Raw genomic sequence first — 24,403 nt, 5'->3', positions numbered from 1 at the left:
GATATCTCTTCGACAATGTACTGTCGATCGATTGACGTTTCAAAAGGTGAAAAACAGATGGGGGAGAAGCGGAGAGCGATGGAGGAGCCTCGGGGTATGAACGATAGAGTCCTCTTAATCTTCCATCAATTCCCTTAATTAACCGGCAACAATAGCGGACCGATTCGAGAGAGGGAGACGCACCAGTGGGGCCAAACGAAGCAGAAAAGACTGCCCCTGGGCAACGTCAGAAGTTGGCCCATTGTTAAATGACTCGGGTACGGGACGACTTCGTGATTTTCATTCTTTTTGAATTTTTTCTCTGCTCCTTTCGCAGGACACCTCACTAATTGAATTAATGCCTCAATTAATCACTGGGACAGATAATTGAGAAGTTTTTTTAGTCGATTTTTATATTGTACTACAGTCTTATGGAAGTTGGGGCAAAATGGACGGTGAGGGATCAGTGACATCGGTGTTGTTAATTAAGGTTGTATCGAGTCAATTAAATTTTCAATATTTTTTGATGAAATTTTTTTGGTGAATAGATCTGATGATTAGCTTTAAAAAGTTCCCTAGAATATTTTTGATTCTCCGACTCAGTCTTGAGATATATTTGTTTTGAGAGGATGGTAGAGGTAATTTCAAAGTTTTTAGTTTTTTAAAATCTAGTACTCGATTTTTTAATATAAAAATAATTGATTTGTAATTAAATAGGAATCGGGGGTTAATGAAGGGCGATGAAAATGAGTGACGAATATATTAGCTGATTTATGACGAGTGATGACTGGTGTATCTCGCGAAATAGTGGAAGAAGCGCCAATTTATTTTAATGACACTGTACCTGATTAATCACAAATTCTTGTTAAATAAATATTTAATTGGTAAAATTATATTTTTCTTCCAACTCGCTACTTATTTTTTTATGCACTTCAAAATCTTCTCCCACTCCCAGCAATGAGTAGACCAAAAGCTCTCAATAATATATATTTTTTAAATCTCTTGTTATGAATTTTATTTCAATTTTTATCCTTAAAAAATTATCTCAAAACCCAGATATTCTTCCGTAAAAATATTATCTTCCTGTGTTTTCATTTCCATCCCCCGGAACAACACCAGATTTTTAGAAAATTGAGCAATACACTCGCTATTTGGCGCACATAGTGAAGGTGGAGAGTGTTTCTCCGGGGAAATTAAAACGAATGAGGGGTGCATATGCACATATGCAAAATATCTTGACTACGAGTACTCGAGTTTTCCTTTTTTTTCTGTACCATGTGTACCCAGGGCACATTTACCCTTCCATCTCACAGCTATTATTACAGACGTCGGGAAGATATTCTCCATCGATAATCAAATATTTGGTCAATTTTTCAGTCTCACATTATTGCGAAACGAATATTGAATTCGGAGGAAATTATTTTTTTAACGCTATTGTGTCCAGAGAGAAATAAAAGCAATAAAAATTAAGGGATGAAGCTATCTTCAATAAGTGCCCTCAAGCACCCTCAATGACAGAAGAATTTCGAACACTTCGAAATTAAAAACGACCGCAAGATGGCTCTACTTTATTTTGGCTCCCAACGTCGTGAGGGATTGTAACCCCTCACTACGGCCCTGATATTGTTTTGAATGCTTCCATTTCCCATCACCATCACTACTCTTCAGGTTTATCGGTGGATCAGTGACTTTGGTGAACTGATGGGGATGTTAATGGTACACCAAAGGTGAAGTAAGTTCTATCAACAACGAGTGCGAAACCAAAAAAAAATATAAATATAATAAATTGTTAAAATTATAGCACATGGAGGCATTCCTTAAAATCCCCCACGGTAAACCCTTTTAGTCATATTTTTTCTTCATATAATTGACAACAAGAACTTCTCCTCATAAACAAATAGCTGTGACAATTAATCTTCAATGACACTCTGTGTTGTTTAATTAATCAATGTTATCTCAATTAAATAAAATTGTCTTTAGACTTAAAAAATTGAAGTTTTTGTCCTTGCATCCAAACTCTTTGGATATCCTCACAAAAAAAAATTATTAAAAAATGCAACACCGAGTGAAACAAGTTTGTCCCAGCTGTCCAGTTATTTTACAAGAAAGCCACAGCTTTTCCCATGCAAATCTACTCATAACTCACTTGCTGTGCAGAGAATGAGAACTGGAGAGGAAGGAAGACAAACAATATCTCCTGTGCCTTCTCCTTCTCGTCGCCAAATGGGAATTGGAGTGTTGGATTGGGGGAGAGGAGGAAAATTACGATGAGAAAAACCGTGGGGGGTGGAGGGGGAGAACTGAAAAACTCTCCTGTCAAGGCTCTCATATGTATCACTGGGTGGAGACCAAGTACTTGACACGTCCACTGAATTTGTCTCACATTCCACTTCTTATTGTTGTTATAGGTTTTTTTGCAGGACCATTTATCACTGGGAAATATTGCTCAGGTGACAATTTCATAGACTCCAAGAGTCGGTTTATTTTAATTTCATAAACTTTCGGATAAATAAATAAATCGGTCTGAATTTTAATGAATATCATAAAGCAAATTTTTATTGGGTTTAAATTAAACAAAAAATTCGACACAAATGAACATTTTTAAAATTAAATTTAAACTTTATTTTGAATAATTAAATGAATAAATAAATGAATGAATGAATTACTGAATTATTTATTTATTAGAACTATTTCACTGGATTAAAATCGTTCCAATAAAATGAAAACTGAGGTTGAGGGAGGTAATGAAAAATATTTGAAATCAATAAAAAGAATTAAAAAATCGGAAAATATTTTATTTTCTTAAGAAAAATAAAAATTTTGCGATTTTTAAATTTTTTCTATTGATTTCAACTATTTTTCAGTTTTATTTTTATTTTTACCAGGAAAATAAAAAATTTCCAAATCGAATGAAAAGCACGATTACATCATTCGAACGCAAAAGAAGTAAAAAAATGGAAAATATTATTGAAAATGCAAATTTCGTCCACAACGATGAACAATAGTTTCCATTGGAGTACGATTTGTAACCGGGAAAACCGGATGCAACAGCTTGAACCTTCCTCCCCTCACTACCCCCTCGCCACGCTCTTCTCCCCCACGTTATATATACAATTCATCTAATGCGAACTTCCGGCCTCACAATGAGGCGCTCACAATTTAATATTTCACGCGCAGCCGTCCGTGATTAATTCATTTTTATTTCAGATTTCACCCCTCCCCGCAATCCTTTTCCTCCTCTCAGTTTCTCAATGAACTGCCTCCAAGTAATTCCCAACTCCATGCGACATTTTTAATTAATAAAAGAACGCAATTCTGAGCTAGAAAAACTGTCGAAATTTATCTGAAACCCGCGAAAAAATATTCGCGGAGTTTTCCAAAAAATATTCACAACCAATTGTTCAAATGAATTATGAATAAATTATTTCTTTCCAATAACCAAAACATTTTCACCCCAATCGATAGAAAATTGCGAGGAGTCACCCATTTGTGAAATCACCGCGTCATTTAGAACTGAAATCGAATGAAATCGCTGGAAATTTTGTGGAATCGTTGAAATCAGAATATTTCATTGATTTCCGACAATTTCGACTGCAATTACCTTCAATTGATGACATCACATCACATCGCATGACGTCACAAACTAAGGGCCCTATTAAAATATTATACAAAAAAGAAAATTATTTTATCGACTCATTTACAGTTCATTATATTTCAAAATGACAATTGTAAAATTGCCCTTAATCAATTCCCCTTTATCCCTAAAATAACTACAATAAAAAATTTGGAATTCCCCAAAATCTCCTGAAATCGCCGCAAAACTTCTATGAAATCCCCTGAAATCACTAATTCCATAAAATCCGCGAAATCCAAAATTATATTAAAAATCGTCCAAAATCGGCGATCGCTATCACCAAATTCCCGACTGAAAAAACCCTCGTTAAACTATCTAACAAATAATTTTGAACGGCAAACGATACCATATACCAAAAAATTCAAATAATCTCCAGCTACCCCCGCGACCCATAAACTTCACACGTTAAAAAACTTTTTCAATTGCTCCAGTAAACCATTTCATCAAAATTTATGAGGTGAAAATGTCTCAACATTGTCGCCCCCATAAACCACGAATTTTCTTCAGCCCTGGTGGCACTGCCACAGCGGAAGTGGAACCTGAAGATACGGTGTGTCGATGTTAAATCAATAACCGATGGTGGCGAAGGGGAGAAAGAGCACGAGAAGTTGCGTCCGGAGGCACTTCTTATCTCGGTTTCGAGGGGCCTTTGTGGAACTCCGAGCTGTATTACTGTATATTGTTCCTAGTATGGGGCTTCGGTATGTGGAGCGTCGTGCTTAATCGCCCGATCGATACTTCTACCCCCTCCCCTCCCCCATCGCCACCCCAGGGGTTGGTATGTAATCGGAGGGCATCGAATTCCTTGTCTTTTGTGCGGAAAATTTTCACATGAAATAGTTATTTATTTGTAATTTTATATTTTAAGGATAATGAACTCGGTGATCTTCGTGATAGTCCCCTAGGGATTTTTACTCGGGTGGTATTGTCGGCCGAGTGATAGCCGACGTTAAAAATCCCTATGACACTCGGCCTGAAATAGACTATTTTTTTTTACAGCGATTTCATTATTAGGAAGAAAAATATTGGAAATCGATATAATTATTGGTAATTTAGCACATTTATTATTAATTGTTATTGCTAACAATAATAATATTTATCAGTAATAATTAATAATAATTTTGATTAGCTCATTGAGTCGTTTTCCGAGTGAAGTAGGAAGACTCGAGGATCGTTCAGTGAGATCGTTAGTGAGTAATAAATAATTAATTGTTAATTATTACTAATAATTATTCATTGGTGTTAATAATGATTGATTATTGATTATTATTAACAATAACAGTAATAAGTGCTATGGTAGTAGCTGGCCAGTTGCAAAAGGGTGTCATTCTGGGGTCTCTTCGTCTACTTAGAGAAGACAATTGTAGACTGCGATAGAGTTTACCCTCTGGTGAGAGGAAGCGCTACTGCGAAGTGATTAGAAGTAGTTTGTATCCCTTAGCTTCCCGAGTCGTCTTCAAGGTGAAGTCGGAATCCTCGAGGATCGTTCGGTGATCTTATTAGTGAGTAATAAATAATGGGGTTTTAGTGGGTCTGGCTGGTTGGACAGGGACATCAGTCTTATCGTCGAATTACGATGTCATAACTGGTGATAAAAATTAAAAAATTAATGGACTTTTGCAACAAAAAAATGCGTTGAAAAATAGTTGATGGTGGCGGTTGGCCTTGAAAATTTTTGGAAAAATAATGGGAATGAGACGAACGGTAAATAAATATTTTTTATGATGAGACAAATGTGAATTTGGGAAATGGAACATTGAGGGGTAGTTTTCAGTATTCTGGGGTCCGAGACCTGGGGGTATGCCAGGGGACACATCCCGGGGGTTCCCCGTCGGTGTGATGTTGACACTTTGGAACAAGTGGTGCCATCGTGGAGGAAGATCCTCCAGTTTGCTAGCAAATCTGGATTTTTTTAAGGGCGAAAAGACCCTCCAGGGGTGAATTAACTTGAAGACTATGACCTGCGCAGATGTTTTCATATAGACATTTTACATATAATTAATGATATTTTATTTTTATGTGCTTTCAGAATGAAAATCGTGCCCTGAGGCTGAAGGAACCGGCGCTAGGATTATCAAGTGGCAGTTCAGGTTATGCTGAACCAGATGGCACAGCCATGGCCATGTCCTCGGAGCTGTTACCTGTACCCACCCCAGATCCCCGGGTAACATGGAACTACTTCGACGAACAAGGGTAATCCGCAAAGAATCTGTCGCACGTCTTCACTCAGAGCAATCGAGTGTTGGGATCGAAAGAAATTAGGGCTGCAAACGATAAGACGATTGTTTGCAAAGTCCCGTCTCGTTTTCGTTGAAATTAATATCATCTTCGTGAAGAATAAATGAATTGTCGTGGATCGATCTCGAAGAAGAATTTTAATGACAGTCTCGTCTCGATCTCGTTCTGATGAAATGAATCGAACTTAAATTACTGAACTTAAATTAGAAACTAATTTTTTGTAGCCAAAAATAGTAATTTTATTAAAAAATAAAATACTATTTATAATAAAATTGGAGAGTCGATACAGGATAATATTAAATGAACAATCAAATTGCTATTGATTCATAGGAACGTCATTCATAATTAATATTATTAATTATATTATTAAAGAATTATTATACTGAAGGAGAATTATAATATTATAATTATAATATTGTAATCGATAATCTGTAATTATCGAAACCCTTCGAGCCGAATCGGAGACTAGTTTCGACCTCTCGTCAAGCCCTAAATGAAGAAATTCAATCCCCTATAAATAATTAAACAGTTCATATTAATTAATTCATAATTGATAATGAGTTAGCCCATCAATTAGATTTCTATCCTCAAAGAAATAATTAATTATGCAGATGATGAATTTTATCGGATTAATTTAATGAAATTGAAGAAAAAAATTAGTTTTCAAAAAAATTAATTATTTTTTTCTCGTCGTAAATTCTGCAATTCGTTATAATTTTATAATAAAAAAAATTTTCAGATATGTTTCTAGAGGTGGACTACGAGCTGGTGAAGACCCCTACGCCAGAAACAAATTCAATCAAGAAGCGTCAGACGGTCTCCCCAGCAACCGAGACATTCCGGACACCCGGAGTGCAATGTAAGTAACTTCACGTCAATTGTTTCAATTGTATCGTCGAGTGAAATTGATAGAAACGTCAGGGCCCTCGATACTTGTCGAGAAATATAATGGAATTAACGGAGACACGAGGGATTCGAGATGTCGACGTCAGACGCAAGACTCGGAGAAACATCAGATATATCAATTTGTTTATGTGTTATTCCCGGAAATATCGGAAAATACTGACAGGATGTCTGTCTAACGGAGCTATTGCCGTGATTGCCTCACATATTTGGGAAGAAATGGAGATGTCGGGGGGAATTGTTTGTGTCAGAATTGCGGCGAGAGAAATTTGAACGAGAGGATCCGTCGGAGCGACGACGAAATTTCCCCGGAATTTCTGATTTTTATTCCCGTATTTTTTTATTGATTGATGAAATCGTCAGAATTTCGTAATTTGGTGGTTTCATTCGGAATCAGTTGCCGCGACAATCGCAATTAGTGTTCGTTCACCATAAAAAATTTAATTACATTAAATTTGAAATGTAAATGAAGAATTTGACGAGCAATTTGTTGTAAAATTGAATTGAAATTAAGAATATTCCATATGTTAATTAAATCCTAAAATATAAAAGCTCTTATGTACTGAAAAAAATAATGCGGTAATATCGTCTCATATTGAAGTCTCGAAGTTGCACGATTAATCGATTCTTTTCATTCGACTCATGAAAATAATCGCTATTTATTTCGTCATTTATGATTTAACCTTCGCGGTGTGTGAGACGCGTTTTTTACTGCTAATCGATATGAGAAAAAAATCGAAGTTCTGAAATCGATTAATCGAATATGATGGACATAATCGAAACATGTCTACTATACTGAAGAACAACATACTATACTAAAAGCGATACGGATAATTAATCGAACATGACAGCTTCGATTAATCGATTACCCCTACTCATAATCGATCATTTGATAATCGATTGGTCGAAATATCAATCTTTTTCATGAACAAAAGTAACTGCAAAACCGGAATCAACGCCGCGGTTACGATGGCGCTAGTGTACAACTATCGAATCGTATCGAATTCTCGAATGTGCGCCATAAATCGATTTTTCCTCGATTCACAAAAATAATCGATTTATTCGCACCTCAGATATATCCCATATCTGTCAAAACGCACAATGACCGCGAGATCAATCATAATCATGACTCGTCGATGATTTAAAAAATCGGAAAATTTTATTTGTATCTCGAAATTGATATTCTCGAGCTGTCCAAGCCATCACCGATCATCTCACTCAGTACTAAGACCCCAATAACAAGTTTGATTGTCGAACAATTTTCCCGTCAACTAAAAACATGGAAAACTGTCTCGAGACGTGAAGGGACATTATGAGTGTCGTTTTTATTGCCCAACGTTTGGCCGTACGATCACGTAGTGAAGAGCGTAGCAGGGGCTTCAAGTAGGCAATACCATTAAACATGGGGACTACCCCTTAAACTTCACAAACTCAATCCCATCGTTTCAGCTTCACATACATATAGAAAGGAGAAAAAGAGAGAGAACAGGGGGGATTCTTATTTCAGTCGTGACAGCCCTTGAGCCTTTTACCCGCCCTTTATCTCGAGCACGACTACTCCAACGAGTTTTTCCACGGTTCTTGTGTTTTTCCGATGTTAGTGTCTCGGTGTTGAACAGTGAGAAATTCAATTTTTTAGCGAATTCCGACTGCAGTATTTTGCAAATTTTACGAATCTTATGAAGACTGGAGCGATAATTCAGGAGCGAAGTGGCACAATGAGATGAGTTGGCTGATCTTTGAGGCGAGTTTCTGAGCCATATCTCTGAATCTAAGAGAGATAGCGGATTTTTCATAATGACGTTTGTTGTAGCCCGCAATTCGCTTAACAAAAAATGTTATAATAATAATTTCGCCATTTCTCTTAGATTTGGAGATATTTAGCAAAAACTCGCAAACTGTTACAAGTGATTTATCTCGTTTCATCATTTCAATGCTGAATTATTTTAATTATATTTCTAACATTAGGAAGTTATTGTAATGGTCCTGACGATGGAAAATGGTGGATTTAAGGCTTCTCCGTGTTTCGTGAGAGGTCGAGTCCACATATCGATGATAATGATAATAAATAAATAAATAAATAATAAAATTGCAGAAAAATGAATTTCTTATCGATTTTATCATTGAAAATCGAATAGACTCAAATCAAGTATAAAATCCACTTCATTGACATCAGATCACATCCGTTTGTTTATAATAATCTAATTATTTAACCCCCGATTTCCTGAAAACCTTCCAAACAAAAAAATAATCTACAAAATCGAAGGAAAAATCGGTAAACTTTGGTGCGACCCCATTTGCAGTAAAAATGATTTTCCTCTCTGAACACTCGTTAAATTCTCTTCGTCTACCCCAATCAATCATCTTTTAACCCTTGAAAAAGGGCGTAATTAATGCCGCAAGGCTCGGTATTGATTTCGGTCCATGAAAGGCCGTTCACTTCATGTAATATCATCGCAAAGAAAAAATTCTAAACCTGTCGAACGTACGTGATACCATCGTGGCCCTATTTCTAAGGGCATTGCATCGACGCCCTCAAGCTACGGATGTTCGATATTGTGTGTTAGCCGTGAAGTTCATCGGTGGAGTAAACCATGAATATTCCGGATGAAAAGAGATCTGATGAAGCATCTGGAGTTCGATTCATTGCCGGTGTCATAAAACTCACATGTGGAACGGTAATTGGCACGTCGATGTCACCATCATCTGGGCATTCATCGAGGTGCATCCGGGGGATTGAATATTCAGTCCCAAAAAGGCTCTGGAATTTTTCATCGAGCGTTGAGTTTCAGTTCTGTGGATGATGTTGGTGGTATCCAAGTGGGTTATCAAAATGCCATTCTGGGGGAGGTGAGGATGTTGAAAGTTGGTGTAGAAGCCGAAAATGTTATTCCATCTAGTTCTCTGGTGCTGCATTAAACATACAGATGTGCAACGAGGCTCTGGGAAGGGGTGAGAACATGTCAACTGGAAGGGGTGAGAATTTTCAGGTGGAAATAGGCATTTTGTATTCATCAGGTGCTTCACAAGGGTAGGAAAGGGGTATTTTATTATTCTGGTTGTTGTCAAATTAACTGGGGTCATGGAAATTCATAAATGATTATTTTTGATCGACTTAACGTGAGTGAAAGTGTTAGAAAAATATAAGTAAAGTGAATGTATAGATTGATTGAAATATATTTTGTAGTTGGTCATAGTATATTCGGTTTTTAATGTCTTAAAAAAAAATTTTTTTGGTAATTTAGAAGGAAGAAAATGATGTTCTGGTATTCTGTCATGAAAAATAACTCCTCGTCTAGAAAATACTGTCTTCATGGTCGGCGATAGCTCCTTCCCGACTCAAACCAACGTTTTCAACGTTCTTCGTAATTTGAAAATTAGCCTTGAAATAGAAAATGCTATTGTGATGATGACTCCGTCATCTTAATAAAGTCTAGTTGTCGACAAATGTGACTGTGCAACACGTCGCATTCTCCTAATCTCTTCGAAATTGTTAGCGTAAAATATGTGATGTGTAATTAATTACGAATTGGAGATCGATGAAGGACGATAAAAATGAGTGAGGAATATATTACCCAATTTATGACGAGTGATGACAGTGATGTACCTCGCGAAATACTGGAAGAAGAACAAATTTATTTTAATGATACTCTACCTGATAAATCGCAAGTGACATATATAAAACGTTATGATGATTTCATGAGATGGCGAGAACAAAAAGAATGTGATTCATTTGATGAGTCAACTCTAATGGTCTATTTCGGCCACTTCATTACAATTCAGTTGATCCAATAAATCGAATAGGGAAAAAACACTTTTCTCGTTTTGCAACTTGACTACAGACTTTTTCGATATCTTTGTGGTCATACGATAAACATTGTATTCAGAAAAAATAGCGTCCCATGTCCGGAAAAATAGTATGTCAGCCACGTCCAGAGAAGTGCCGTTCAAGGCCGACGTGGTAGCAGCGCGAGCCGAAGCTCGCCGAGTCCCGCCTTCGGCTCGCGCTGCTAATCTCACGCCGTCCCATAAAACCGCACTTTTCCCCACTTGGCGCGCACTATACTATTCTTCTATCAACATTACATTCATGAATAAACCAACACACGCTCTCACTCCCCATCAACTCCCCCAATAATTTGTTTAAACCAATTCATCACCGATATTATCATTAAAAATCGAATAAACTACCATCAACAATCATAATTTATCCTCCATCGTTTCCTCTTTCCCTCCTCATAAACAAATATTAATTAGTAATTAACCAATTTACTCATATCCGCAAACACCATTCACACCCCCAATCATTTAATAAATTAATTAATCCAATGAATACTGACGTAACGCTAAATTTTTCAAATTATCTGACGAACCAACTCGTCTCCCCTGAAACATCTCCATCCCCTGAATTTTACAACTCACTGGTGTATGTGTCTCTGGGATCGCAAACGAGCCTTGCAAAATGACTCCGCATTCATGTCGAGCAAACCCCGATATATGTATATCCATCCTGGGGAGTCTCAGTGGCATCAGCGGGCGGAGCGATAAAGAAAAAAGGGTGGAATGAAGGGGAGGAAAAAAAATCGAGAAAAGACGGTGTTGAGTACTCCCTGTAACTCTGAACCCCTGCGGATTCTTCGAGTTGCAGGTGATAAAGTTTACGATTCTACACTGACAGGCACTATTATTCGCCCTCCCAGGTTTTTTTTTATATTATTTCTCCCTCTGAAGAACTCCGAGTCGTTTCAACCCCAGATTCTCTGCTCTGTTCTGTGGACAATTGAAATTGCAATATTTTGATATCATAATTGCTTTGATGTTTACGATAATTCATTTGAAGTGCAACTGCGCGAAGGAATCACAATAATAATCACATTAATAATCGAGTATTTGATCCTAATTGTGAGGATAATAATTATTGGTTTTATATAAATAAAAATAACATATAAATAATAACAATAATATACTCGATTTAATGATTTGTTCATTTCCTCATACGAACGTTCAGAAATATTAATTTTCTCAAGTCACTGGCTCTAATTAAATTGCCTCATTAAACCCAATAGAATTTAAGGTACCCCGATATGTAAATTTACTTCTCATTATTTCATTACCAACTGTAACTTGAATTTTTCCTCTTATTCAATTATGTTCAATAAACAATTAATTTTTACATTAAAATTTTCAGTTATTAATCATCACTTGGTAATCCCCTTATTTATTCATTCATCTACTAATTAATTCATTCATTCATTCACCTATTCATTTATTTACTCATCTATTTACCCATTCATTTATTTACACTTATATTTATTTATTTATTTCATATAATCGCAAAATGAGTTAGTGATTACATTCACCGAGTCATCCGAGCACACGATAAATTTATCTTTCCCATTCCGTTAATTTCAAAGCGGATTAAATACTCTCAGAGATGTAATAACTCTATCCATTATTTATGCTCATTTAATGAAAACAAACTACCAATAACAATTGCAGGATGTTATGAAGAGGTGTGCAGGGGAGAGGGGGGGGGGTAAGTAAATCAGAAACACATGTCGAGGGAAAATGGTTTTCCCATGGATTTATCCCACAAGGTGAAGCGTTGTTCTGGCACAGTCTGGTGAACTGCACTAGAGCGGATGTACTACGATTACTCCGGGTCTTATCTATCAGGACACGCTACCACGGGGAACCTCGGAGAAATGCATAAGGAGGATTTTAGGGTGATACCAGAAAGCCACGTCTTTGGAGACAGTTTCGAGGTGAAAGCTCGAGGAGAGAAAGGAAATTACATTTTATCTAGTGATAAAAGCCTCTTCATTGTTGTGGGGGAAATGTTAGGATATTCTTGGGGGAGGGGGTGATTGCATTGAGGATGACAACCGGTTCAAGGGAACGAGTACTGGGGTTAAAGATACTTTAAAGTTGATTTTAATATGTTGGATATTGAATTGGGAAAAAGTTTTTTTTTAATTAATTGTTTAGGAAATAATTAGGGAAATATTTATCGATTGGAGGGAACTGTTGGGTTGTCCTGGAGGATCTGAAAATGTTGGGATTTTGGTGAAAAGAATTGAATGATGTGATTTGTCACTTTTATAAATATTTTTCCGATTTTTAGTTGTTATGGAACTAAAATAAATGGATGGCATATATTTTATGGTCGATGTGAGCATATACTATGTAGGGTATATTTAATTTAAGTATATGGGTTATGTTTGGTTATGGTATATGCAATTTTCAGTATCTAAATAACAATTTGTACTGATTAGGATAATATTTATCAATTAAACAACACACAGCGTTATTGAAGATTAATTATCACAGCGATTTTTTTATGATGAGGAGTTCTCGTCTTTGATTATGGATAAAATATTAGTTAAAGGGTTTCCCTTAAAGGATTTCAAGGAATAGCTCCATGCCCCATAGTTTAAACAGTCTATTATATTTGCAGTATTTTTTATTTTTATCACTTATTGTTGATACGACCTATTTTACGTTTAGTGGCATAATAACTGCTCCATCAGTTCACCAAATTCACTGATCCACCGATAAACCTGAAGAATAGTGATGGTGATGGGGAATGAAAGCATTCAAAACAACATCAGGGCCGTAGTGAGGGCTTAAAATCCCTCAGGACGTTAGGGGCCCAATCTAGTCGAGTTCGAAATTTTTCAGTCATTTACGAAACGTTGAGTGCACTTATTAAAGATAAACGTTTGGGTGTTACCTAACGTATTCATAATAAATATTAAAATTATAAAAAAACAATATTTTGTCGATATTATTATTATATATGAATATACTAGGATTAAGTATAAAATGAAGTTGATTCACGTATTTTTTTCCGTTCGTCATCCGTTAAAGATTAAAAAAAAAAATTAAACAATAACGATGAATTCAACTAAATTAAATCAAGGGATTTGCAATTTACTGTAAATCAATTCAGCGAGCGTTCGTTCACCCATAAATAATCCAATAAATAATTCCGTTCTACTCTTATAAATTTCCGCATACCCTCGATGATTAAATTCACCCATCGTACAATTTTTGATCAGATTTATAATACCAGTATTCCTTCCTCCGTAGCACAAGTTTTGTACATAACTTGTGTTGGGTACTGGCACTGCATCAGAAGTAAGAAGGGTACGGCAAAGGTGCGAGAATTTACGACTGACTCTAAATTTTACTGATAAAATCGACCAAGTTTTACGAGTATAACCGTCTACGATCCCCTCCCCCTCCCCCCCCTCCTTCCTCTGTTACCATGAAATGTGTATCTGTGTGTATCAGAAAGTCTTGAATGGGTGACGCACACTTTTTCGCAGAGATGACTCTTTTCATCGCTCTCTTGTAAAAGGATTTTCAAAGTAGAATTAAGGGTGAGAAGTGGAAAATATACTTTCCCAGGATTCAAATAATATGTATTATGTATAATAAGTCCATTCAACGTTTCATAAATGACTCAAGAATTTCGAATTCTAGTGGATTTTGGCCCCCAATGTCCTGAGGGATCTTAACCCCTCGCTACGGCCCTGATGTTGTTTTGAATGCCTTCAACCCGCAATAACATCGCTATTATTTTGTTTTATCGGTGAATAAGTAAATGATGAAGTTATTGATAGACTAAATCTAAAGTAAGTTTAATCAACAATGAGTGATAGAAACCAAAAAGACTATAAATAGAATAAACTATTAAAATTATGGTACACGAAGCTATTCCTTAAAATCCCTCACGACGAACTCTCTTTAAAAAAATATTCGAATCACCTTTTTATACTTAATTGTACTATACTCGATTTATAGTGACAATATCGATGAAAAATCGATTTTTTTATGTTTCCAATATTTATTATGAATACGTTGGGTGACACACATACGTTTATTTCCAATAAATACCCAACGTTTCATAAATCATTGAAGAATGTTGATCACTTCGAAGCGAAAAACGACCGCAAAATCGGCCTTACTACGGCCCTGACGTTGTTTTGAATGTTTCCCTTCCGCGACAATATCGCTCCTCTTTATTTTTATCGGCAGATCAGTGAATTTGATGAATTGATCGACTAGTTATTGATACAAAAAAGGTCAAATCTATAAATATAGAAAAACTATAAATATAATAAACTCTTAAAATTATGGCACACAGAGCTCCTTAAATTCCTTCACGTAAATCCTTTTAGTAATATTTTATTTATATAATTCACGACGAGAACTACTCATTATAAAAAACATCGCTGTGATAATTAATTAATTCAATACCACCGCATATTGTTTACTTGATAAATAATATCCTAATCAGAGAAATTCATTTTGTAATCATTTAATATCCGAAACAAAATCAATTATAAAATATACTTTATACAAATATTTATTGTTCTTGTATGGAACAAAGAGGAATTATGTTAGAGAAAATAATCAAGTGATTCAACCAGTTTTTGGGTCGCCCTTCATCGACCGCCAATTTATTCCCTAAATTTTTAATTTCTCAACGGATTTTGAACGAGAAATTTTCCTGTCTCTCCAACGAACGCAGCATAAAACTAACCGAACATAATTACCCGGTAATTACAACTGACAATAAATCGCTTGAATGTGTAATTAACGTTTATTCACAATGAATTATAGGATTCAGGCACAAACTGATGAGGATAAGTTTCACTTCTACAGATGTTACCCTCTTACACAACATCTCATAAATTTCTCCCCTGACGACAATGTTTAAAAGCTATTTGGATTTACCGGTAAATAATGCAGACGTTCATTGAACTGTTCTCATATTTTTTTAGCCGCGTGAGAGCCTCGACGAAGTTGGAATCGTGTTTGAATTATTTACGAATAGCGTTGAAAGAAATCCCAGCGAATTGGAAAGTGAGTTTTCCAAAGTTGGATCAAACAAATGGATTAAGGCCGTTAGTTGTACGAGATTGGATGTGCATCACTGGTGGAATCACACACCTGTTCGTTTTACCTCCTTTCTAATTGCAGTGGGATCTTGAGTCGACATGAGCTCCGCCAAGTTGCATGCTGAGGATCATAATTTATCAACATTCAATTAAAAATATGTGAGAACAAGAAATATTTTTAGATAATTATTTCTTTAAAAAGAAGAGCTCAAGTTTTTTTGTCAGCTTTTTGAGGCACATAACTAACGTGTGTATACCAAAGAATATTATGTGTGCATATAATCTATATATGTATCCTATACAGGGTCCCCTTTATCTTATTGCAAAGGGTGCACCGGCGTGTTTGGGGGGTGGTTTGGAACCGAAAAGTCCTTTTCCACTTTTCGCCCCGACGCACCCCTATCGAGATATGGGGGTGAAAAGAGCGGCCAATGGGGCGCGAGCTTTGCGCGGCTGTACGTCCGTGTGCCGCGGGTAAGCGGTGTGCGTGCTTCCCCTTCTCCACGGACGGACGTTCCATTCCGCTAGTGTGAGGAAGAGAGGGGGGGGGGGAGATATTTCTCTCTCAATCATTGCCAATTTCAAGACAAACCTTGGGGGGGGGGGGGTAGAGGGGGTGATTAAATTACATAATTAATGTTAAAAATTGTCGAAATAATAATAAACACGTTAAATAATAAACGCGATTTATTGATTATCAAAGAATCAAATTGTCTACAACAAATGTCTTATGGCGGGTCCCGTAAATCCATTTGTTTATGTAATAATTGGATGTAAAATTTAAACAACAATCCGCGATTAATTATTAAACTAAGACATCTACGCGATTTTTCGATACAATCATTAATGTGTAAAATTGAATTTTTGGCAAAAAAACCGTCTTGACAAAATGTTGTAAACCCATTTGTTTACAAGATAATTGGCAAAACGGGTTTTTTGTTGGAAAAATTCGGAAAATCGTGGGCATCCCCCTTGGCGTTCCAAAGCTAATTATTTAAATGTTAATTATCTCATTATGCAATAGCCCTACAGTGTTTTGTCAAGAGATCTTTTTTATTGTAAATTTAATTTACAACAAGAAAGGTCTCTTGACAAAATGCTGTAAAAGAGCCTATTATCGAGATAATTAATCATAAACAATCGCGGGTAAATTTCAGAGGGGATGCCCGCGATTTTCAGAATTTTTCCACCAAAAAACACGTTTTGCCAATTATCTTGTAAACAAATGGGTTTACAACATTTTGTCAAGACGGTTTTTTTGCCAAAAATTCAATTTTACACATTAATGATTGTATCGAAAAATCGCGTAGATGTCTTAGTTTAATAATTAATCGCGGATTGTTGTTTAAATTTTACATCCAATTATTACATAAACAAATGGATTTACGGGACCCGCCATAAGACATTTGTTGTAGACAATTTGATTCTTTGATAATCAATAAATCGCGTTTATTATTTAACGTGTTTATTATTATTTCGACAATTTTAAACATTAATTATGTAATTTAATCACCCCCTCTACCCCCCCCCCCAAGGTTTGTCTTGAAATTGGCAATGATTGAGAGAGAAATATCTTCCCCCCCCCCCCCTCTCTTCCTCACACTAGCGGAATGGAACGTCCGTCCGTGGAGAAGGGGAAGCACGCACACCGCTTACCCGCGGCACACGGACGTACAGCCGCGCAAAGCTCGCGCCCCATTGGCCGCTCTTTTCACCCCCATATCTCGATAGGGGTGCGTCGGGGCGAAAAGTGGAAAAGGACTTTTCGGTTCCAAACCACCCCCCAAACACGCCGGTGCACCCTTTGCAATAAGATAAAGGGGACCCTGTATATTATATTAAATATGTACATTTTTGTAAAGTGCTTAATTTTCCAACATATTTTTAATTGACTTGATAAATCATGAGAATATATATTATGTATTATATGTAATACATAATTAATGTAATTATATGTGATAAGATGATTAATATGTAATAGATAACACATAATATATATTATATATTACATATATTTTATTATATATAGAAAACCAAAGAGGAACTTAATTTTTTTTAATGAAAAATTCAAATGTGGTTTATAATATATATTATATAAAGGTTTCTACTATATAATAGATAATATATGATATGTCTTATATATTTTATGTATTACAAACCACAAATAAATTTTTAATTTATAAAAATTGTTTCTCTCTGTTCTTTCTTCGATTTTCTATCGATATTTTTTTTCCCTCATACACTCGTCATTTAAATTTTCGGTAGAGGATACCGGGGCACGATGGGGTACCCAGAAAATATTCAAAATGTTGAAACGTTCCCAACGACAAAGACATCTAAATATTCAAATTAATTAATTAGCGCCCAACAATATTATATTAATAATAATAAATACTTCAATAAAAGTTACTCGAGGTTGACGTTGGAGAATGCAACGCGGGAATTAATATTAGAAAATATTATGAGTCATATTAATTTATATATTTTTTAATCGCACTTTTTCATGGAACAAACCAATGAACAATGCAAAAATGCAAAAATTGAAATTATTCCAGTCGAAACTCATATTCTCCCTTGAAACTTTCCGGCACATAACTTTCTTCATTTCAAATAGTTTTCCCCGTTATCCAGATGTTTTCTGACAATTTTCTGTCGAAAGAGAATAGCCGAGGCGTAACATGCGGTAACAGGATATCTCCGTTCTCTCGTTAGCGTCGAAAACTGCGGGTAATTAGGAGGCCCCTGGTAAATAGTTCACATCTTGTTCGCCGGTGGAAAATATACGGTAAAATGTTGAAACACAAATTTCTCACTGAAAATTTGAAATTACTGACCTGTCCAAAGTTGCCCCATTTCACTCGATTTTCTTGGGTTTGAACCGAGTAGTGGAAAGTTTCTTCTCCCGATTACGTAAAAAATATGGTTTTTTATTCTAAATAATTTAATAATGTTGGGGTTTTTCAACGATAATGACGCATAATGGGAGGCAATTTTCCGGTAAAATTGAGACTCTCGTGGAGCATTCAAAACTCACTTACATGGCGAAAGATAATATCAGTATGAGGATGGTCTTCAGTCGGGCACGTACTGGCTATCGTACGTGTTTCGTTGAGTGCTAAGCTCACGTTCAAGAGACTACTAAAATAAAACATCTCGTGGATAAATACAATAGAAAATAAAATATTCGAGATCCGGAGTGGAGATTCAGTTCGTATTCAGAAGAAAGGAAGGAAGGAGGATGAGACAAGACCTGAAGATGGGTGGAAAGTGAGGAAATAATTGGATGATGTCCTGATTAATTGTGTGATGGTGTTTTTCGTGAAAAGTTGATTGGATTAAATTGATCCGAGTTTGATGAAATCATTTGATGCAGTTGGGATGGTGCTTGGTAGGGCTGGATCTATTTATGGAATGGAATTTACGGAATGTATGTATCCACTTCTGGTGTGAAAGACAGGTCCATCAATCAATCCCACATCAGATTCCAATAAAATTGGAATCAGACGATCAGATTAGTGAAGCAAACAAGGGATTGACTGCGGATATTTCACAGGGTTTATCCTCTACTTGTGTTATTGTCATCAAATATTATTAATGTACATATTTATAAAGAACGTTTTTTGTATTTAAAACTTTTTTTTAAACAATTTTATTGTAATAAGTCAACTCGTTATTTCTAAATTAATTTTCCATTAATATTCGTGTAAACAGAAAGAATTAAAAATTAATTAAATCGAATAGAAGTTGTGCTGCAATGTCATATTACTCGTTGTCTTGACAATTCCTAAATATATCCTTTAAAAAGTGCGATGAAGTTTAGATCAAATAAAGACAGGGGAGCACAAATGCCTGACCTCAGACTGAGATCATGTCCCTCCATCAGATTCTGATCAGAATTTTTTCTCAAATGAGGTGAATCAAACCTGATCAATTCCCGATAAAAATCGACCGGACCAGATGAAAGCTGATAATAATTCTAAGATTCCAACTCAGAATATCTCTCTATTCACCCTCTCTATTAATTGGTTCAAATGCAATAAAAAAATTATTACACATATTTATAAAAAATATTTTTGTATTTCAAACATTTTCATAAAACAATTTGATCTTACTAAATCAACTCCTTATTTCTAAATCCATTTTCCATGAATATCAATGAAGAAAGAATTAGAAATTAATTAAATTGACTAGAAACTCTACTACAATTTCATATTACTCGTTGCCTTGACAATTCCAAAATAAATCCTTTGAAAAGTGCCAAATTTGCCTCATAATGATTCCAGGCTGCCTGACCTCAGGCAGATCATCTCCACTACATCAGATCCTGATCAGGATCTCCTCAGTCCTCCCACCATTATTTTTTAATAAATTAACTGGAGCAAAACCTGATCAATCTCCAATATAATCGACTTGATCAGATGAAACCTGACTACCTCCCTCTCAATTTATGATTCTAACTCAGAATATCTCACCCGAATTTCCACTCGGATTCCCAATCTCCCTCTCCAATAATTTATTCAAATGCAACAAAAAAGTCATTAGCCCAAAGCTTTGATAACTCTACATTCGCACCATCAAGGCAATAATTCAGTTTGTTTTTCATTAAACTTGTTTGCATATCAATTTAGATCTCTATGTACCCAGCCCACACTCTTGCCTTTGTCATTTGTACCTGAGAACACCTGAAAGAGGTGAATTAACTCGAAGCAGTTACCGTATCCTCGTCTCACCGCACTTGCCCTCGTCCGTTCACTCCCTTCTTTGGGAGAATTGAGCAGCACTGAGTAACTTAATTGAATTTCACACCAAGCATTGTCCCGTTGGTGAATTTCGGATGCTTCGTGTGAAATTGCTCTCGCACAGTGCCATCATGAGGGATAGGAAAGGGCAAATGGAGGAGCAACGAACGATATTCCTATAAATTCAACCCCTATTCTGTCCTCTTAGTAAATCGTCTGACGTAGTCTCGACACAGAAAATCGGAAGACAGGGGAGGGAATGAAATTCATCTCATTTTACCCTGGTTCATTATAGTGGAATACTATTTAATTATTTATATATATTTTCTTTATATTTCACATTTTTCCGTATTTTTTAATTAATATTTTAGCTCAGACTAGTGAAATAATGCTTATTAAATTGTATATTTTTCATAAATACTATGTTTTTTAGTATATTTATTTATTAATATTTTAGTTCATGGGGGTGAAATAATATTTACTGATTTGTATATATTTTTTTATTAATATTTCTTTTTTTTTGTATTTTTTCATCAGTATTTGAGCTGATGTTAGTGAAATAATAATAAATCAGTTATGTATTTTTTATAAATACTATATTTGTTAGGATAATTATTTATTAATATACCAGCTTATGATCGTGGAATAATATTCAATGACTTGCATATATATATTGTCGGATATTCTTTTTTTTACTATATCTTTTTATGAATATTTTAACGCATACTAATGAAATATTATTTAATGCATTCTGTATTTTTTTATAAATATTTAAGCACATCAATAAAATAATGGAGGAGCAGTTTTCCATCTGCGAATCAATAAATTCTCATTTGATCACATACTCCATTCTCTATTTTAAACTTCGACCCTTTCACAGCAAATCGAAATTTCTCTCCCTTTCTATCGTTCAACGAAGATAAATTGCCTTTCACTTTTAGGAAAATGCGCCGATAATATAATGGATTCAGCCCCAATCATTCATTCGATCAGTGTAGCATCCCGGTTATCACGTGTTGTACATGAACTCCTGGTGAGTTTGAAAGGAAATCGAACAAATCCACCAGAACGTTTCGCTTTCATCATTATCGTCGGAGAATCGCGTTACTAAATCGGTGGGAACTCGTTTCAATATTAAATTTCTCGAAATCGGGAGAAATTTTACCGCACGGAAGGGATCACAGTTTAAGAAAAATGATCGAAATCGATCGATTTATGAAAAAAATCGTGGCTTAAATTGGGACCTAAATCCCGGTCGGATTTAACTACATTCTATTCAAGGTCACACTAAAAACATCCCTATCATCCCTAGACTTCGTAATATCATTCTGTGGAGGACCGATTCCTAGAATTGACAGCCCTAAGACATCCAAAATTGAATGTGGTATTCCAACAAATATAAAATAATAATGACGATTAATTTTTTCCCAATATGTGTCGTTCATTTCTGCGACTCCCTTTTTTCAATTTATTTTATAACTTTTAAATATTGTCCTGAATATTCAATAATTTAATTTTCTGCAATTTAGATATTTTAATAACCCTTAGTCGTCTTCTTTATCAAGAGTTCAAACGCAGAAAGTTATTTCTACAGATAATTATTCATTATTATTTATTATGATTGTTATTATAATTTATTATTATTTAATAAATGGCCGAAAGGCTGATTACACTTGTGGACTAATGAGGACCGTCTCGCGGCAATAAAAGTCAAAGTCAAAGTCATTATTATTTAATATTATTCATTATTATTTAATATTATTTATTATTATTTATTATATATATACATAAAATTATATTCCCACGTGACAATTCTCCAACATCGATCATTCGGTCAATTCCATCCATCAGAGTCCCTCCAATCATCATGTATAATATTTCCCTTTGATATCCTGTTCCAATCACTACATGAGAATTAAATAACAATTGACCCTCAACCCGATCAACTATTTCTCCTCTAAAAATACCCATCCACCACCACCTCTCCAATTTAACTATTTAAACACCTTTCCAACTACTAATTAATCGATCAATTGTTGCACACCAATGACCGACCTACGACACCCGGACTACATTAAACATCCATTTACAACCACCATTACAATAATCCCATTCCCCAATCCCCGAAAATACCGGGAATAATCCCATAAACTCCTATGAATCACAACTATCGAAGTGACAAAGTCAATGGCCAAAACTTTTACTCCACCTCCTAAACATAATTAAATCAGTCATCCTCAAATTTGCACTTGGATGAAAGCCCCTGCTACCGGGGAAAATCGTTTCACTCGATTACCCCGGAACAGGATGGCTCGATTACCATCGAAAAGCTCCAACAACGGGCCCAGTGTTGGCACTGACAATCGATCTCCACGTCCTTGCTCGAGCTCGCGATTACACGTTCTGAGTATCCATTCCGCTGTTGTTCCCCCATCCATCCGCCCATTTACTCCAGAGGAGAATTTAGACCCTAGCCCTCTTTGAATCCCGCTACCCCCCCCCTCCTCCCCTCCCACACCACCGGCCCCCACCACCCCAACCCCTACCCCTACCACTGGTCCATACATGAATACACCCCTCAACACAGCCGCATCCTGCCAATTTGTTTATCCGGAATGTGAAATTGCGGCCATTGAGAGAAGAGGGAGTAACGAGAGAATGAGGACCGGAATATGGTGGGGGGAAATGATGGGTAATAATGGCATTAATTTTCAATTGTTGTCGTAGGTGAATCGTTTATAGATAATGGTGGATTATTTGACCGCAGTGATATAGAGGAGAAGCGGACTGATACGTATTTGATGGGATTTCCGATTCAAATCATAACCCGGTTCTGGTGTTGGCGATTGCTGGAGGTACGATGTGATTGAGATAGTGAAGCGGTTGAGTAATGAATTGTTTTGTTTGATTGGTGGATTGAGTTTGATGTTTTGGAAGTGTAATTGGAAAAATCTGGGATCTGAGGAGTGGTATTAGTGGTGGGAGATGAGGAATGCGGGAGGATGGGGGGATTGTGGAGTTTGGACGGCGTTCAAAACAACGGCAGGGCCGTAGTGAGGGGTCGGGGCCCTGAGGGGAATTAAGGGCCTAAATTTAGGGGAGACATTGTGTGGTTGTTTTTAACTCCGAAGATGTGGTATTGTTGAAGATAAACGAGAATTTAAAATATTCATAAATTCGATTCTCATTTATAATGATTTATTTATTTATTTGATGAAATGATATTTTAAAAATTTTCTGATGAACTCACTGGTCTCACTCAAACATCTCCATCACCTGGAGACATTCAAAACAACATCAGGGCTGGAGCAAGGGGATAGAGGCCCCCGGGGCATTAGGGTCTTAAATTTAGTAGGACCGTCTTGCGGTGGTTTTCAACTTCGAAAGGTTCGATATACTTCAGTTAAATGTATTTTAGTAAAATTGTATTTTGCCGACTAAATTCTCTGATTTTGAACATTTTTAATTCAAAATTTTACAACTAATTTCGCGAATCAAACTCAAAAAAATTTCAACGTAATCAGCATTACCTAAATTACTTTCTGTAACTTATCTACATTGTTGCAAACATTTTCTTCTTATAAATAAATAATAGAACTTGTTTCCCAGTTCGTGGATTATGTTTTACGAACTGTGAAAAAAATTCCCGAATTTTTTTACGTCTCATCATCAAAAATTCAGATGTTAATCTTTTAGTGTCGCACTTCGCTACGGAATGAGAGATAAGATGATAATTTTTATTAACTGAGACACTAATTTCTACGGAGTAAGCCTCTTGGTGCGAGTGACATGAATCGTTGATAAACTTTTACTCTAGAACTCCGCGCCTCCTTTCAATTAAAAAAATTAACACACGACTTATTTGCAATAAACTTTCATTTTCATTGGTATTCTAATTCTCCAGGTGGTTCTCTATTTTAATGAGTGAAAAGTAAATATGCGAAAGTCAAGATACAACGTATTCTCATCACCCTCAAACTCGGAGAATGCACATCTCCATT

General features: G+C 35.8%; 1 protein-coding gene across 2 annotated transcripts in view; it reads left to right on the top strand.

Moving 5' to 3' along the window:
• Positions 1–24,403, top strand: part of LOC135169308 (polypeptide N-acetylgalactosaminyltransferase 2) — a 129,906-nt gene that overhangs the window by 85,560 nt on the left and 19,943 nt on the right. For both annotated transcript variants that reach the window (XM_064134194.1, XM_064134195.1), the window contains 2 exons: positions 5,643–5,806; positions 6,591–6,710. In XM_064134194.1, the coding sequence (XP_063990264.1) occupies positions 5,643–5,806; positions 6,591–6,710 (284 nt within the window). The remainder of the gene's footprint in view (positions 1–5,642; positions 5,807–6,590; positions 6,711–24,403) is intronic.

Source organism: Diachasmimorpha longicaudata, chromosome 14 (assembly GCF_034640455.1).
Source record: "Diachasmimorpha longicaudata isolate KC_UGA_2023 chromosome 14, iyDiaLong2, whole genome shotgun sequence".
Taxonomy (NCBI): Eukaryota; Metazoa; Arthropoda; class Insecta; order Hymenoptera; family Braconidae; genus Diachasmimorpha; species Diachasmimorpha longicaudata.
The sequence above is the reverse complement of the archived record's forward strand: the minus strand, read 5'-3'. Positions and strand labels throughout refer to the sequence as shown.